The following is a 17,423-nucleotide window of genomic DNA, read 5'->3' on the forward strand; positions in this document are numbered from 1 at the left end:
CACTGAGCCACGCTGCTTCTCCAAGCTAACCAGGCTGGACGCAGTCCAGGTCCCACAGGGGGCTCACAGTCTCAATCCCCATTTTACAGATGAGGGAACTGAGCACAGAGAAGCGGCTTGCCCAAAGTCACACAGCAGGCAAGTGGCGGAGCCGGGATTAGAACCCAGACCCTCGTGACTCGCAGGCCCGGGCTCTAGCCACTGGGCCACGCTGCTTCTCAGCTTAGTCCGAAACCTTCCCCCAGCACTAAATTCCCACCCGTTCTCTAAAAGCCCCGCTGTTCTCCTTCGAGCCCGTAATTAAGCCGCAAGTTGTTTGCAATTTTTCTTAGCCTTACAATTGTGACTCTCTAATTTCAGCGGGGTGAGGATTATAGTGCTTTATGATTTAATGAACAGGTTTCGAGTTAAATGTTGCCTGTCTGTGTGTCTTACTAAAGCACAAAAAAGGCTTTCCGAGGAGGAATATGGACGTATCCAAGATGGGGAATTGGCCACCTTTGCTTCAGCGAGAAGCTCAACTGCATGAAGTATATGTAATTTGAAGAATGACATAACTCGTGATTGTTTAAAGTGCAAATACATTCGTTCATCCATTCAGTCGTATTTATTGAGCGCTCACTGCGTGCAGAGCACCGTACTAAGCGCTTGGGAAGGACAAGTCGGCAACATCTAGAGACGGTCCCGACCCAACAGTGGGCTCACAGGCTGGAAGGGGGAGACAGACAACAAAACAAAACATAGTAACAAAATAAAATAAATAGAATGAATATGTACAAGTAAAATAAAATAAATAACTTCATTCATTCATTCAGTCGTATTTATTGAGCGCTCACTGCGTGCAGAGCACTGTACTAAGCGCTTGGGAAGGACAAGTCGGCAACATCTAGAGATGGTCCCGACCCAACAGCGGGCTCACAGGCTAGAAGGGGGAGACAGACAACAAAACCAAACATATTAACAAAGTAAAATGAATAGAATGAATATGTACAAATAAAATAAAATCAATAACTTCATTCATTCATTCAGTCGTATTTATTGAGCGCTCACTGCGTGCAGAGCACCGTACTAAGCGCTTGGGAAGGACAAGTCGGCAACATCTAGAGACGGTCCCGACCCAACAGCGGGCTCACAGGCTGGAAGGGGGAGACAGACAACAAAACCATAGTAACAAAATAAATAAAATAGATAGAATATGTACAAATAAAATAAAATAAATAACTTCATTCATTCAGTCGCATTTATTGAGCGCTCACTGCGTGCAGAGCACTGTACTAAGCGCTTGGGAAGGACAAGTCGGCAACATCTAGAGACGGTCCCAACCCAACAGTGGGCTTACAGGCTGGAAGGGGGAGAGAGACAACAAAACAAAACATATTAACAAAATAAATAGAATGAATATGTACAAATAACATAAATAAATAAATTCATTCATTCATTCAATCGTATTTATTGAGCGCTCACTGCGTGCAGAGCACTGTACTAAGCGCTTGGGAAGTACAAGTTGGCAACATATAGAGACAGTCCCTACCCGACAGCAGGCTCACAGTCTAGAAGTAATAAATAAATAGGGTAATAAATACGTTCAGACGTACAATTCCACCATCACATTACAGGTGAATTGTACGACATGCCTTTTATATGCTTATATGGAACTACTAAATTACCTTATTTAAAAGATTTTCTCCCCAGCCAACTAATTATTCGATTTCTATGTGGTCCCTTGAAAAAGAATCACGAGCAGTGATCTTGCGTGATAAGAATGCAAGGTGCTGATAACTAGATCCTGGCCAAAAAGCAGCACGTTTTCTTTAACCTAGAGACTGACACTCCGCAGCACTTAAAAGCAGTTTTAAATGCTCTCCAAACATTCCCTCACACAAAAATAAATGAAATAGATGTTTAAAGAAAACCACCGCAATCATCTCCCCTCCTTTTTAACAGACGGTTGCTCCAGTAATGTCTTAACCCATTCTGGGAAAGTGTCAGGGTTTCAAATGCCGTTAGTCCTTTGGGCCAAATTATGCCTACTGAAACTTAGCAGATATCTCAGTGTGCGAATTTAATCTTCACACCCGGCTTTATTAAACATTGACTGTTAGTCAAAGTTTCAGTAGCTTAGGAGGTGGAACTAGACAAAGATTTGCTTGCTACAGATTTTATTATCGATGGGGTGAAGTGAAAAGGTTAGAATTCCATTTATGTCTTAGAGGAAATAAGAAATATTCATCGTACTCCAAACAGAGCAAGAAAACCTTTGCTCTTTTTTTAAAAAAAAAAGTTGTGAATGGCCCAGTGAGAGCTCTGGTTAAGCTTTACTGAACCAAGCTGCTAATAGTTATTTAATGTTCTGTGGAGTGAAAGAATCTCTGCAGATTTTCCCCTTAATCTCTCTGCGATGTAGACTCCCATAAACCTTTCTGATGAGCCCTGACGGGGTTTTCTTCAGTCCTTCAGTCGAGACAATGGCTCCGCAAAATTTTCTCACCTCTGATTGTCGGGCAAACGCAATAGAACAGAGCGGGTGTACTGCTCGTGATTCTTTTTCAAGGGATAAAAATCGAATAATTAGTTGGCTCGGGAGAAAATCTTTTAACTAAGGTAATTTAGTAGTTCCACGTAAGCATATAAAAGGCATGTCGTACAATTCATCTGTAATATGATGGTGGAGTTGTACGTTTGTACTTATTTATTACCCTATTTATTTATTACTTCTAGACTGTGAGCCCGCTATCGGGTAGGGACCGTCTCTAGATGTTGCCGACTTGTACTTCCCAAGCGCTTAGTACAGTGCTCTGCATGCAGTGAGCGCTCAATAAATACGATTGAATGAATGAATTTATTTATTATTTTATTTGTACATATTTATTCTATTTATTTTATTTTGTTACTATGTTTTGTTGTCTGTCTCCCCCTTCTAGCCTGTGAGCCCGCTGTTGGGTAGGGACCGTCTCTAGATGTTGCCGACTTGTACTTCCCAAGCGCTTAGTACAGTGCTCTGCACGGTGAGCGCTCAATAAATACGATTGAATGAATGAATTTATTTATTTATTTATTATTTTATTTGTACATATTTATTCTATTTATTTCATTTTGTTACTATGTTTTGTTTTGTTGTCTGTCTCCCCCTTCTAGCCTGTGAGCCCGCTGTTGGGTAGGGACCGTCTCTAGATGTTGCCGACTTGTACTTCCCAAGCGCTTAGTACAGTGCTCTGCACTCAGTGAGCGCTCAATAAATACGATTGAGTGAATGAATGAATTTATTTATTTATTTTATTTGTACATATTTATTCTATTTATTTTATTTTGTCACTATGTTTTGTTTTGTTGTCCGTCTCCCCCTTCTAGCCCGTGAGCCCGCTGTTGGGTAGGGACCGTCTCTAGATGTTGCCGACTTGTACTTCCCAAGCGCTTAGTACGGTGCTCTGCACGCAGTAAGCGCTCAATAAATACGATTGAATGAATGAATGAATACATGGGGTACATTTTCCTCTATTTACATGCAGTTGTAAGGCTCCATTCAGAACCAACCAGGAAGATAAGTGAAGATTACACCGAAAATCCCTCTCCACTCCCCCTCTCCCATTTATTCCCTCTCCCGGTCTCCTCCCCATCGTGCTCCGGAATTTATGAACTCTGCTCATAGCAACATCTGTTACTTCCAGCATGGTTGGCTCCATCACCTGGCCTCTTCCAGCCTGGATGAGGAGGCCTAGTGGAAAGAACCTGGGCCTGGGAATCAGAAGACCTGGATTCGAATCCCAGCTCTGCCCAGCGCTTGCTGTGTGACCTCGGGCGAATCACTTAACTTCTCTGCACTTCAGTTCTCCTGTTCTCCCTCCTGCTTAGACCATGAGCCCCATGCGGGACAGGGACTGCATCCAACCTGTGACTTGGATCTATCCCAGTGCTTTGAACAGTGTTGGATACATAGTGAGCACGACTGTGAGCCCACTGTTGGGTAGGGACCGTCTCTATATGTTGCCAACTTGTACTTCCCAAGTGCTCAGTACAGTGCTCTGCACACAGTAAGCGCTCAAGAAATACGACTGATTAACAAATACTATTAAAAAATAAGATCAATCAATCAATCGTATTTATTGAGCGCTAAGATGTGGGGGAGAAGGGGAAGATTGGTTGCTCCCCCAAAGTGGCCACTCCCTTTTGCCCATCCTGCCCGCTCTGCCCCGGTCTCCAGTCTGGAGCTGGGCGAGGGAGGTGGACCAGTAATAATAATAATAATGGCATTTGTTAAGCGCTTAGTATGTACCAGGCACCGTACTAAGCGCTGGAGTGGATACAAGCAAATCGGGTTGGACACAGTCCCACGGGGGGCTCACAGTCTCGCTCCCCATTTTACAGATGAGTTAACCGAGGCTCAGAGAAGTGAAGCGACTTGCCCAAGGTCACCCAGCAGAGAGAGCTGGCATTTCGGCTGTGGACAGGAAGTCAGATATTTTGTTGAGGGTACAGTACAAAAAAAAACAAACCAAAAAGCCCCCCAAAAAACCAAATCTGTTTCCCGGAGCAACTTTTTTGAGAGGTGGAAAAAGCCAGCGTAGAAAGGGTACAGCACGAGGCGGCTAGAGCCGGGAGCCTTGGCAGAGCAGAGCCAACTGGCCTGGCTCCCTCTTTTCTCTCATCCTTTCAAGTAACAATAGCCAAAAGGAGATAAATATCAATTAATTTTGTTGCCATGAGTTATCATGTGTGCTCCTTTTAGACTGTGAGCCCACTGTTGGGTAGGGACTGTCTCTATATGTTGCCAACTTGTACTTCCCAAGCGCTTAGTACAGTGCTCTGCGTACAGTAAGCGCTCAATAAATACGATTGATGATGATGATGCTCTTGTCATTATCCCTAATTTACCTGACGGAATTCATCAAAATCGCCTGAGATGTTTAGATCGTTCCCCGGAGAGCCAGAGTGCGGTTTTGACTCAAAACTGAAATTGGGATTTAATGTTGTACAGTCTATGAGATGGTTACATATAGGCGAATAGACTGTTAATGAACTGCATGACTTTTTTTAAAAAAAAAACGAGCCCCACAGAATGGTAAGTGCTAATTATATTTTTCAGTAGTTAAAATCTAGTCAAGTGTTTCATTTCACTGGTGCTAATATTCATAGCTAACTAACATGGTTTCTGATACCAGACTGACATAAGTGGTGAAACAGAAACACGTGGCTTGGCTTTCATTTCTCTTTCCAAGAGAAGACCTTGCAATTGAATTCCTAAAGTCCCTTGGCTGTTTAAGAACTCCGTAATTAATAATATATTTGCACTGATTAGTACCAAAGTGCTAGGTTCAGGAAAAGTCGGAAAAGTCTGGCATGCATCCCGGGCTTCAGGAGGGAACAGAGAGTACTGGAGAAACTCTCTGATGATTCCAGTATGGACAGACCCTACTCAAAGACTACATCTTTAGCCCAGATACATTGCTAGGGCTCAAAAAAAAAAAAATGCAAAATGAACTAATAGCGGACATACCTTAATGGGAAACTAGAGTAAATTTTATATTGTATGACTTTTGTATAACCTTTTTCCAACTTACCAATAAATTTCAAACATATAAGGAACGAAGAAAGGAATGCAGGACATCGATGTTGTCCAAAATAATAGTCTATTTAGGAACATTTTTAAAAATCAGAGGGACGCAGCCGTGTAGAAGCATTGTTTTCCTCTGAAGACACTTTCCCGTCATTCGGCCTAGTTTCTTTGTTTCGGCCCAAGAGGCACCAGATTCTGCTAAAATATTAAAATTAGGAGTCGTCCCTGGAAACATCCATCACTCTCTGACAGGTCTTAGAAAATAATCTCCCACAAAATAGTGAGTTGACTAGCTAATTGCAGGTGGAAAAGCTTCAGGCTGTCTGAGGCAGGTCTTGGGATGAAGGGTAGATACGGGATAATCAGCTTCGACGCTGTCCCTGTCCCCATGTGGTTCACACTCTAAGTAGGAGGGAGAAAGGCATCCCCATTTTACAGATTTTAGACTGTGAGCCCAATGTTGGGTATGGACTGTCTCTGTATGTTGCCAATTTGTACTTCCCAAGCGCTTAGTACAGTGCTCTGCACATAGTAAGCGCTCAATAAATACGATTGATGATGATGCTGATGATGAAATTGAGGCACAGAGATAGGAAATGACTTGCCCAAGGTTATATACTAGGCAAGTGGCAGAGCTGGAATTAGAACCCAGGTCCTCTAACTCCCAGGCCGGGGCTCTTTAACATTAGGCCGTGCTACTAGAAGAAAGACAAAGATTGCCCCGCGCTTTGTTGATCAATCAATCAATCAATCAATCGTATTTATTGAGCGCTTACTATGTGCAGAGCACTGTACTAAGCGCCTGGGAAGTACAAATTGGCAACACATAGAGACAGTCCCTACCCAACAGTGGGCTCACAGTCTAAAAGGGGGAGACAGAGAACAGAACCAAACGTACCAACAAAATAAAATAAATAGGATAGAAATGTACAAGTAAAATAAATAAATAGAGTAATAAATATGTACAACCATATTTGTACATTGTTGATGACTTCAAGCACTAAATTTTTGTTTTCCAAATTCCCCAGCACAGCAGAATGAGGGGGCGCCCATTAGGTTTTAAAAGTAGCGGATTAAAAGTTAACAAAAGGAAGCACTTCTCTGGTGTGTTGCCAGCTTGTCCTTCCCAAGCGCTTAGGACAGTGCTCTGCACACAGTAAGCGCTCAATAAATACGACTGAATGAATGAATGAATGGTAGCAACCATACGAGAGTCATAATGATGGTGATTATGGTATTTGCTTAGCTCTTGTTATGTTTCAAGCACTGTTCTAAGCACGTGGGGTAGTTACAGATTAATTCATCCATTCATTCAATCGTATTTATTGAGCGCTTACTGTGTGCGGAGCACTGGACTAAGCGCTTGGAAAGTACAAGTCAGCAACATGTAGAGATGGTCCCTACCCAACAACAGGCTCACAGTCTAGAAATTAATCAGGTTGCGCACGGATCCTGTCGCACGCGGGGCTCAGAGTCTAAGTAGGAGGGTGAACAGGTGTTGAATCCCCATTTTACAGCTGAGGAAACTGAGGCACAGAGAAGTTAAATGGCTTCTCAGGGCCACACAGCAGACAAGTGGTGGAGCCAGGGTTCTCATCTGGCTGCCAGACCTGTGATTTCCAATCAATCAATCAATCAGTCGTATTTATTGAGCGCTTACTATGTGCAGAGCACTGTACTAAGTGCTTATACATAATGATGGCACTTGTTAAGTGCTTACTATGTGCAGAGCACTGTTCTAAACGTTGGGGGGGGATACAAGGTGATCAAGTTGTCCCACGTGGGGCCCACAGTCTTAATCCCCATTTTACAGATGAGGTAACTGAGGCTCAGAGAAGTTAAGTGACTTGCCCAAGTTCACACAGCAGACATGTGGCGGAGTCGGCATTCGAACCCATGACCTCTGACTCCAAAGCCGAAAGAGCCACGCTGCTTCTTGTGCTTTCCACTAAGCTTTCCACTAAGCCACGCAGTTTCCGATATTCATTCATTCATTCAATCGTATTTATTGAGCGCTTACGGTGTGCAGAGCACTGTACTAAGCGCTTGGGAAGTACAAGTTGGCAACGTATAGAGACGGTCCCTAGCTGTGAAACTGAAAATATCAGCAAATTCAGGAGGCTTTGGATAAGCATATGGGGAAGAGACAACCATAATGGGTTATCAGAAGGAAAATTAGGAAAGTAGTAAATAGTAATGGTATTTACACAGCACCGGAGTGGCATGCACCATACTAGACACAAGAGAAGTTCCCTGCTACTTGGCACTTACACTGTGTTAGAGGCATTGTCTTAACCACTACAATGGACACCAAAAAGGGCAATTAACGGGTTCCCCAAGCATCTTGTTGCCTGTTCATTCATCCATTCGTTCATTCAATCGTATTTATTGAGCGCTTACTGCGTGCAGAGCACTGTACTAAGCGCTTGGGACGTACAAGTCGGCAACATATAGAGACGGTCCCTACCCGACAGCGGGCTCACAGGCTAGAAGGGGGAGGCAGACAACAAAACCAAACATGGTAACAAAATAAAATAAATAGAATAAATATGTACAAATAAAATAAATAAATAAATAAATTCATTCAACCGTATTTATTGAGCGCTCACTGCATGCAGAGCACCGTACTAAGCGCTTGGGACGTACAAGTCGGCAACATCTAGAGACGGTCCCGACCCGACAGCGGGCTCACAGGCTAGAAGGGGGAGGCAGACAACAAAACCAAACATGGTAACAAAATAAAATAAATAGAATAGATATGTACAAATAAAATAAATAAATTCATTCATTCATTCAACCGTATTTATTGAGCGCTCACTGCGTGCAGAGCACTGTACTAAGCGCTTGGGACGTACAAGTCGGCAACATCTAGAGACCGTCCCGACCCGACAGCGGGCTCACAGGCTAGAAGGGGGAGGCAGACAACAAAACAAAACATAGTAACAAAATAAAATAAATAGAATAGATATGTACAAATAAAATAAATAAATAAATTCATTGATTCATTCAACCGTATTTATGCGGAGCACTGTACTAAGCGCTTGGGAAGTACAGGTTGGCAACATCTAGAGACGGTCCCTACCCGACAGCAGGCTCACAGTCTAGAAGAGCGGGCTCTCAGTCTCGAAGTAGTAAATAAATAGGGTAATAAATACGTACAAACGTACAATTCCACCATCATATTACAGATGAATTGTACAACATGCCTTTTATATGCTGTTGGCTTGGATGTACCTGATCTGATCCATTAATAGAATTTTTTACATTCTTAATCCCCTCCCTCTTGCTGTTGTATTACAGAAGATGATCTAAGAAACGTGGGACCGGTGCACACTCAAGTATATCTTGAAGACATGTCCTGGAATAAAGGTCTGAAGTTATATTATTGCATATTTTTTTTTTTCCTATTTAAGATTCTGCCTAGAGTCAGCTGTGCTAAACTGCATGGCTAAATCCTCGCCTTTATAAAGTAACATTTGGGGATGTCATCCTTAAATAACGTGTTGGCTCAATTTAGATTTCTGTAGATTACGTATTTCAGGGGTTTGCTTCCGCTTTAATAATAACCGTGGTATTTGCTAAGTAAAATGTAAAATGGGTTCTGTAGAGTACGTATTTCAGGGTTTTGCTTCCGCTTTAATAATAACTGTGGTATTTGCTAAGTAAAATGTAAAATGGGTTCTGTAGAGTACGTATTTCAGGGTTTTGCTTCCGCTTTAATAATAACTGTGGTGTTTGCTAAATAAAATGTAAAATGGGGATTAAGATTGTTAGCCCCACATGGGACAACCTGATCACCTTGTCTCCTCCCCAGCACTTAGGACAGTGCTTTGCACATAGTAAGCGCTTAACAAATACCAAAATTATTATTATTATTATCACTTACTATATGCCAAGGACTGTATTATGCCTTGGGGTTGATACAGAGAAGCAGCGTGGCTCACGGGCTTGGGAGTCAGAGGTCCTGGGTTCAAATCCCAGCTCCGCCGCTTGTCAGCTGTGTGACTTTGGGCAAGTCACTTCACTTCTCTGTGCCTCAGTTACCTCATCTGTAAAATGGGGGTTAAGATTGTGAGCCCCACATGGGACAGCCTGATCGCCTTGTATCCCCCCCAGCGCTTAGAGCTTAGCACTTAACAAATACCATCATTATTATTATTATTACAAGATAATCAGGTCCCTACATGGGACTCACAGTCCAAGTAAGAGGGAAAACAGGTATTAAAAGGCCCCATTTTTGAAGATGAGGGAACTAAGGCATGGAGAAGTTTAGTGACCTGACCAAGATCACACAGCAGGTACACGGTGGAGCGGGATTAGAACCTCGTCCTCTGATCCTCTGGCCCATGCTCTTTCCACTAGGCCACGCTGCTTTGTGTTTTCATTTTAAGGGAGGAAATTTATGCAGAATTGTGTTTGTTCTTTTTTTTTTTAAAAAAAAGGTATTTGTTAAGCCCTTATTTTGTATCAAACTGTGCTCTAAGCGCTGGGACAGATACAAGTTTATCAGGTTGGACACAGTCCCTGTCCCGCATGGGGCTCACAGTCTAAATTGGAGGGAAGAGGATTTAATCCCCATTTCACTGTTGAAGTGACAAGCACGTAGAAGCTGTGACTTGTCCAAGGTCATACAACAGACAAGCGGTAAAAGTTGGATTAGAACTCAGGTCCTCTGACTCCCAGGACCGTGCCCTTTCCACTAGGCCATGCTGCTCCTCCTATATGACTGCCTCCAGTTATTTTTCTATTCTGATTAGATGTTCGCTGCATGAAGAATTTTTCTGCTCTGGCTGCTGCATTACTCTCTTTTATCATCATCAATCGTATTACTCTCTTTTATCATCATCAGTCGTATTTATTGAGCGCTTACTATGTGCAGAGCACTGTACTAAGCGCTTGGGAAGTACAAATTGGCAACATATAGAGACGGTCCCTACCCAACAGTGGGCTCATGTTTCTCTTGTGGACACACCCTACTCTCTGCCCCCAACCAAGGCCGAGTTTTCAATAATAATAATTGTGGTACTTCCCCAGCACTTAGTAGAGCGCTCTGCACACAGTAAGCGCTTAATAAATACGACTGAATAAATGATATTTGTTCAGTACTTCCTATGTGCCACGCACTGTACTAAGTGTAGGGGTAGATACAAGATAACCAAGTCCCCCATGGGGCTCACAGTCGAAGCAGGAGGGAGAAAAGGTATTGAGTGCTTGGCACGTAGTAAGCGCTTAACGAGCACCATCATTATCATCTTCAGAGGAGGGAACTGAGGCACAGAAAAGTTAAGTGACTTGCCCAAGATCACAAGCAGTTAAGAGGATTTAGAAGCGAGGCCCTCCCACTTCCAGGCCTGTACTTTTTCCACGAGGCCACGGTGCTACTTTCCACGCCCGTCGCTATTTGTTCTTTGGAGAGGGAGCCGTGCGGAATTCCTGATGGTCCACTCCACTTCCCCACTTCCTGGTTTCTCAGTATCCCCTTTAGCTTCCGTTCAGGAGGGAGAACCCATTTAGCAATGCCATTTTTTGCCCAGGGTCCCTTCAAATCAATCAATGGTATTTCTTGACCATCTGCTACGTGTAGAGCACTGTACTAAGCAATTGGGAATTTCTTCCTTCCTCTCCCCCTTGTCCCCCTCTCCATCCCCCCCATCTTACCTCCTTCCCTTCCTCACAGCACCTGTATATATGTTTGTACATATTTATTACTCTATTTATTTATTTATTTTACTTGTACATATCTATTCTATTTATTTTGTTAGTATGTTTGGTTTTGTCTCCCCCTTTTAGACTGTGAGCCCACTGTTGGGTAGGGACTGTCTCTATATGTTGCCAATTTGTACTTCCCAAGCGCTTAGTCCAGTGCTCTGCACACAGTAAGCGCTCAATAAATACGATTGATGATGATGATGATGACCATCTGCTACGTGTAGAGCACTGTACTAAGCAATTGGGAATTTCTTCCTTCCTCTCCCCCTTGTCCCCCTCTCCATCCCCCCCATCTTACCTCCTTCCCTTCCTCACAGCACCTGTATATATGTTTGTACATATTTATTACTCTATTTATTTTACTTGTACATATCTATTCTATTTATTTTGTTAGTATGTTTGGTTTTGTCTCCCCCTTTTAGACTGTGAGCCCACTGTTGGGTAGGGACTGTCTCTATATGTTGCCAATTTGTACTTCCCAAGCGCTCAGTCCAGTGCTCTGCACACAGTAAGCGCTCAATAAATACGATTGATGATGATGATGATGACCATCTGCTACGTGTAGAGCACTGTACTAAGCAATTGGGAATTTCTTCCTTCTTCTCTCCCTCGTCCCCCTCTCCATCCCCCCCATCTTACCTCCTTCCCTTCCCTTCCTCACAGCACCTGTATATATGTATATATGTTTGTACATATTTATTACTCTATTTATTTATTTTACTTGTACATATCTATTCTATTTTATTTTGTTAGTATGTTTGGTTTTGTCTCCCCCTTTTAGACTGTGAGCCCACTGTTGGGTAGGGACTGTCTCTATATGTTGCCAATTTGTACTTCCCAAGCGCTTAGTCCAGTGCTGTGCACACAGTAAGCGCTCAATAAATACGATCGATGATGATGATGATGATGACCATCTGCTACGTGTAGAGCACTGTACTAAGCAATTGGGAGAGTGCAGACGTATTCCATGTCCACAGCAAGCTTACCTTGTTTCTCTCCCAGCATATCTTTAAAGATTAGTGTTTTTTTTTCCTTTCTCTGTTGTGATTTCATGATTGCTGGAACTAAAACAGTAATTCTTTTGATTTCCCCCTCCCTACTTACCATCCCTGTTGGTTCAGAACTACCCAGCTGTTTTTTTTTCCTCTTGGGAAAACACCCTCCTGTTTCTAGATAGGAACTTTTCTGACGTCCCAAAAGTCATGTGGTGGTAAAAAATGTTCGCTAGGTTCCGTGAAGATGTTTGGACTTAAGCGTCCTTCTAGGGAACAGGGTCTGTGTTGCCGACAGCCACTTGCAGAGAGCCCGTATAGCTCCGGGAGACATTCCTAGGTCGGGGCAGGAGAAAAAAAGCTGGTCTGCTCTCCTAGTGCTCCTGCTTTTTGTGGGAAGCAGGGAAAGGGAGAGAGGGAAAGAGGGAGAGAGGGAGAAACAGAGAGAGAGAGAGATGGATGGGTGGGTGGGTGGGTGTTTGGGGGGGAGGGCACAAGCTCCACCTTCAAAGCCTTGAGAAAACGACATCTCCTCTAAGGAACCAGGCCTTCGCCCTGAAAGTCAGAAAGTCATGCGTTCTCATCCTGCCTCCGCTGCTTGTCTGCTGTGTGACCCTGGGCCAGTCACTTCTTCACTTCTCTGGGCCTCAGTTCCCTCAACTGGAGAAAGGGGATTAAGATTGTGAGCTTCACCCGGGACAGGGGCTGTGTCCAACCTGATCGGCCTGTATACATCCCAGTGCTCAGTACAGTGCCTGGCACACAGTAAACGCTTAACAAATATGACAGCTATTATTATTCTTATTCCCTAACTAAGCCTTCATTTCCCCTGCCTTCTGCTTCACCCTTGCCCTTAGATTTGCACCTTTATTCACCCCACCTTCAGCCCCACGGCACTTACGTACATAACTGTAATGTACTTTTTTACGTTAATATCTGTTTTTCCCTCTAGACTGTAAGCTCCTTGTGGGCACGGAACATTTCTACCAACTCTGATATAGTGTACTCTGCCAAGCGCAAACATCCCTTTTTCCAGTTTCTTCTGATTTTCTCATCCTTTTTGGAAAGGCAAACATCCCTTTTGCCCTCGCACCCGCTCCAGCCTAAATTTCTTTTGGAAGGAGCTGAATGTCCTCCGTTGCAACCCAAAATGAATAGGATCCATACGTTAGTGGAAACTGATTTTACGCCATCCTCTAACCTGAATTCCGTCTGAAAAGGCATTTTACAATCCTCCACACACAGTCAACGCTCAGTAAATACCACTGATTGACCGATTACACTTATGTACTTTAACTTGGTTGCTTCCCCTGCCTGTAATTTATTTCAGCATCTGACTCCCCCACGACACAGCAAGCTCAATGAGGGCAGAGATTGTGTCGACTAGCTCTATTGTACTCTCCCAAGGGCTTAGTAATAATAATAATAATTTTGGTATTTGTTAAGCACTTATTATGTGCCGGGCACTGTACTAAGCACTGGGGTCCATACAAGCTAATTAAGTTAGACACAGTCCCTGTCCCACGAAGTGCTCACAGTACAAAGTAAGCACTCAGTGAAGTACGCCCTTCCAATAACAATAATAACAACGTAAAGGGTATCCATGCTACAGAAGAAGTTACGGTGGAGTATTCTTTGTTTAACAGGCAGTCAGGCAATCCATATAGTTTTGGAACTAATCACAGGGGACTCCGAACTTCATGACAAATCAATATTTTGTACGAATTTATGCACTGAAATTTTCATTTGTTTTTTTTTTTTTTTAGATGAACAGTGTTACGCTTTCAGTTGCCGGTGCGGTGGAAAATATACTGTCTCGAAGGAAGAAGTGGAAGAAGTTAACCTGATTTCTTGTGACACGTGTTCACTAATTCTAGAAATTCTCCAACCCAACTGAAGTAATTTCATACAGTACAATGGAAAAACTGCTCAGGATATAGAGAAGGGGGAGATGGGCTTTGTCCGATTGAAAGAACACAAATTCCAAATCAGATCCATTTTGGGGTGTATTCTGGGAAACTGCTGAAATGTCGGCCTTAGTACTCTTTTTAAGGATAACCAGGGAAATATCATAATTTCAAGGAGCCCCTCACCCCCATGAACTGAATTAAAATTAGAATAATTTTTCATACTTGGTGAATTTCCATTTGGTCTTTTTTAACCAATCTGCTCATCCTCCTCACTCCCTGACTTCCAGGGGAAGGAGAAATGGGCATCCCCTTTAACAATCGGGTCATGTGACTATTCAGCCTGCCAGAATTTTCATGGGGACCATTTATATTTTTCAATAAAAATGTAAAATAAAATCGATTTCCTTGTATTTTTTTCTTTCAAAGGACCGAAGTTCAAAACGAACAGCTCTGCTGTAAATAAAAGCTCTGACGTCTTGTTCCTCAACCCCAAAGATTTACTGTTAAGTTTTAGAGATGTCACCTCATAAGCATCAACGCTGAGAATAGTGCTTTGCACGTAGTAAGCACTTAACAAATGCCATTATTATTATTATTATTATTATTATTATTATTATTAATAAGCAGGTTTAGGTTTATCTGGGTAAGCAGACAGTAATTAGAATGATTACCCATCACTCTTAAGGGTACAAATCAGAAGCCAAAGGAAAGCAGAGGCATCGTTTCCTGTCTGTGATTAAGAACAAAGTATTGTTAAAGGAGGAAAGTAGACTTAATGTTCATACCAGATAAGGTTTTTTTTGTTTGGTTTTTTTTTAAATGATACTGGTAAACTCACTATTTTCCAGGCACTGTACTAAGCGCTGGGAGAGATATAAGGTTGTCAGGTAGGATACAGTCCCTGTGCCTCATGTAGCTCCGTCTTAATCCCATTTTACAGCTGAAGTAACAGAGGCACAGAGAAATGACTTGCCCAAGGTCACAAGGCAGACAAGTGGTGGAGCAGGGATTAGAACCCAGATCCAGGCTCGTTCTCTTTCCTCTAGGCCACGCCGCTTCCCAAGTTCAGCAACAGCTCTCACTCCTCTGTATCTTTAGCTGTGAAAAGAATGTCTTCCATACTGAATATCAAATATTTTTTAATGGTAAAGACATTGCTTGACGAATTAGTAAAAGCTATCCTTCAGGAATGTGTTAAAATAAAAAGAAAATGGCTGGATACTTGCTAATCTTCAGGAAATCTATAGCCATTGGGGCTATCTCGTAGAAATCCAAAATCACTCAAGGGCCAAATCTATAAGAGAAAAATTCAATAAATTAGTATTCTCAGTTTAGGGATAAACACTGAACTATTACGTACAAGTCGCTTGGGACCGTCTCTATATGTTGCCAACTCGTACTTCCCAAGCGCTTAGTACAGCGCTCTGCACACAGTAAGCGCTCAATAAATACGACTGAATGAACGAATGAACTTATTTGCAGGCTCCAATTTCTTCTGATTTTCTCATCCTTTTTAGAAAGGCAAACATCCCCTTTTCCAATTTCTTCTGATTTTCTCATCCTTTTTAGAAAGGCAAACATCCCTTTTTCCAATTTCTTCTGATTTTCTCATCCTTTTTAGAAAGGCAAACGTCCCTTTTTCCAATTTCTTCTGATTTTCTCATCCTTTTTAGAAAGGCAAACATCCCTTTTGCCCTTGCACCCGTTCCAGCCTAAATTTCTTTTGGAAGGAGCTGAGTGTCCTCCGTTGCAACCCAAAATGAATAGGATCCGTACGTTAGTGGAAACTGATTTCACGCCGTCCTCTAACCTGAATTCCGTCTGAAAAGGCATTTTAGGCAAAATCATCATCAATCGTATTTATTGAGCGCTTACCATGTGCAGAGCACTGTACTAAGCGCTTGGGAAGTACAAATTGGCAACATATAGAGACGGTCCCTACCCAACGGTGGGCTCACAGTCTAAAAGGGGGAGACAGAGAACAAAACCAAACATACTAACAAAATAAAATAAATAGAATAGATATGGACAAGTAAAATAAATAGAGTAATAAATATGTCCAAACATATATACATATATACAGGTGCTGTGGGGAAGGGAAGGAGGTAAGATGGGGGGGATGGAGAGGGGGACGAGGGGGAGAGGAAGGAAGGCAAAATGTTCTGCCCCTGAAGCGAGAGGCCCAAATAACCGTACTTTATCTAACAGACCTGCAGGTTCCCATTGCCAAGTTACAGGTGGAGTCTCATCATTAGTATTATGGTGCGATTCGGGATGGATGCGAGTAAGGGCGACTGCATTTGAATGAACGAAAAGAACAAACCACCGCCAGGATACCGCGGCTAAGCCATGGCTGGGACCGCTCTGGGCCTTTCCTGGGATTTCCCCTTCCCTCCTCCGTCTCTTTCTTCTCTATTTTCTTCCCTTTTTACTCCAGGGAAAACCTGGAGGCAAATGGGGGGGTGAAAAGGAGGGGGAAGACCTTCATACCAGCAGTTCCCCGGCCCACCCCGCCAGTTCCGCGCAGTAAAACTGCATGTCAGGCTGGATAAGGCCTGTTGGTGGGACGGGGGAAGCGATAGAAGTATCACAAATAATGCCCACGCAGATCTCTGCCTGCCTCCCAAAGGCAGTTTTGTATTTTTTAATCTTTAAGTATTAGGGCTACTTACAAATTAGAAGATTGATGGGGTTACGGCAACAGCCCTGCCCTAACTCTGTTACCTCATCCGGCCCTTGCATCCACCGGTAACAGTGCAGGTGGTGATAATAATGATCAATCAATCGTATTTATTGAGCGCTTACTGTGTGCAGAGCACTGGACTAAGCGCTTGGGAAGTACAAGTTGGCAACATATAAAGACGGTCCCTACCCAACAGTGGGCTCACGGTCTAGAAAGTGGGCTCACAGTCTAGCAATGATGGCGTTTGTTAAGCGCTTACTATGTGCAAAGCGCTGTTCTAAGCGCTGTATGGTATGTCCCCATCTCTTTTTTGACTGAGAAACAAACTGGCGCATTATGTCTTACCTTTCCATGGGACATTGGCAAGTCATGACATTTTTTCTATAGGCGTGATTTCCCAGCCTTATTGCATATATGGACTTTAAGCTCCTTGGTGGGGATTGTGTCTACTATCATCACCAATCGTATTTATTGAGCGCTTACTATGTGCAGAGCACTGTACTAAGCGCTTGGGAAGTACAAATTGGCAACATATAGAGACAGTCCCTACCCAACACAGTCTAGAAGGGGGAGACAGA

General features: G+C 43.0%; 2 protein-coding genes across 3 annotated transcripts in view; one reads left to right on the forward strand and one right to left on the reverse strand.

Annotated features, from left to right (window-relative positions):
* DNAJC24 (DnaJ heat shock protein family (Hsp40) member C24) overlaps nucleotides 1-14,541 on the forward strand; it is an 81,646-nt gene extending 67,105 nt beyond the window's left edge. For both annotated transcript variants that reach the window (XM_038763997.1, XM_038763999.1), the window contains 2 exons: nucleotides 8,852-8,920; nucleotides 14,019-14,541. In XM_038763997.1, coding sequence (XP_038619925.1) covers nucleotides 8,852-8,920; nucleotides 14,019-14,149 — 200 coding nt within the window. In that variant the 3' untranslated portion in view covers nucleotides 14,150-14,541. The remainder of the gene's footprint in view (nucleotides 1-8,851; nucleotides 8,921-14,018) is intronic.
* Nucleotides 14,542-15,284: 743 nt separating this feature from the next.
* IMMP1L (inner mitochondrial membrane peptidase subunit 1) overlaps nucleotides 15,285-17,423 on the reverse strand; it is a 93,237-nt gene continuing 91,098 nt past the window's right edge. The window contains exon 7 of the mRNA XM_038764822.1: nucleotides 15,285-15,456. Coding sequence (XP_038620750.1) covers nucleotides 15,388-15,456 — 69 coding nt within the window. The 3' untranslated portion in view covers nucleotides 15,285-15,387. The remainder of the gene's footprint in view (nucleotides 15,457-17,423) is intronic.

The sequence above is a fragment of the Tachyglossus aculeatus genome, chromosome 22 (assembly GCF_015852505.1).
Source record: "Tachyglossus aculeatus isolate mTacAcu1 chromosome 22, mTacAcu1.pri, whole genome shotgun sequence".
NCBI classification, from domain to species: Eukaryota; Metazoa; Chordata; class Mammalia; order Monotremata; family Tachyglossidae; genus Tachyglossus; species Tachyglossus aculeatus.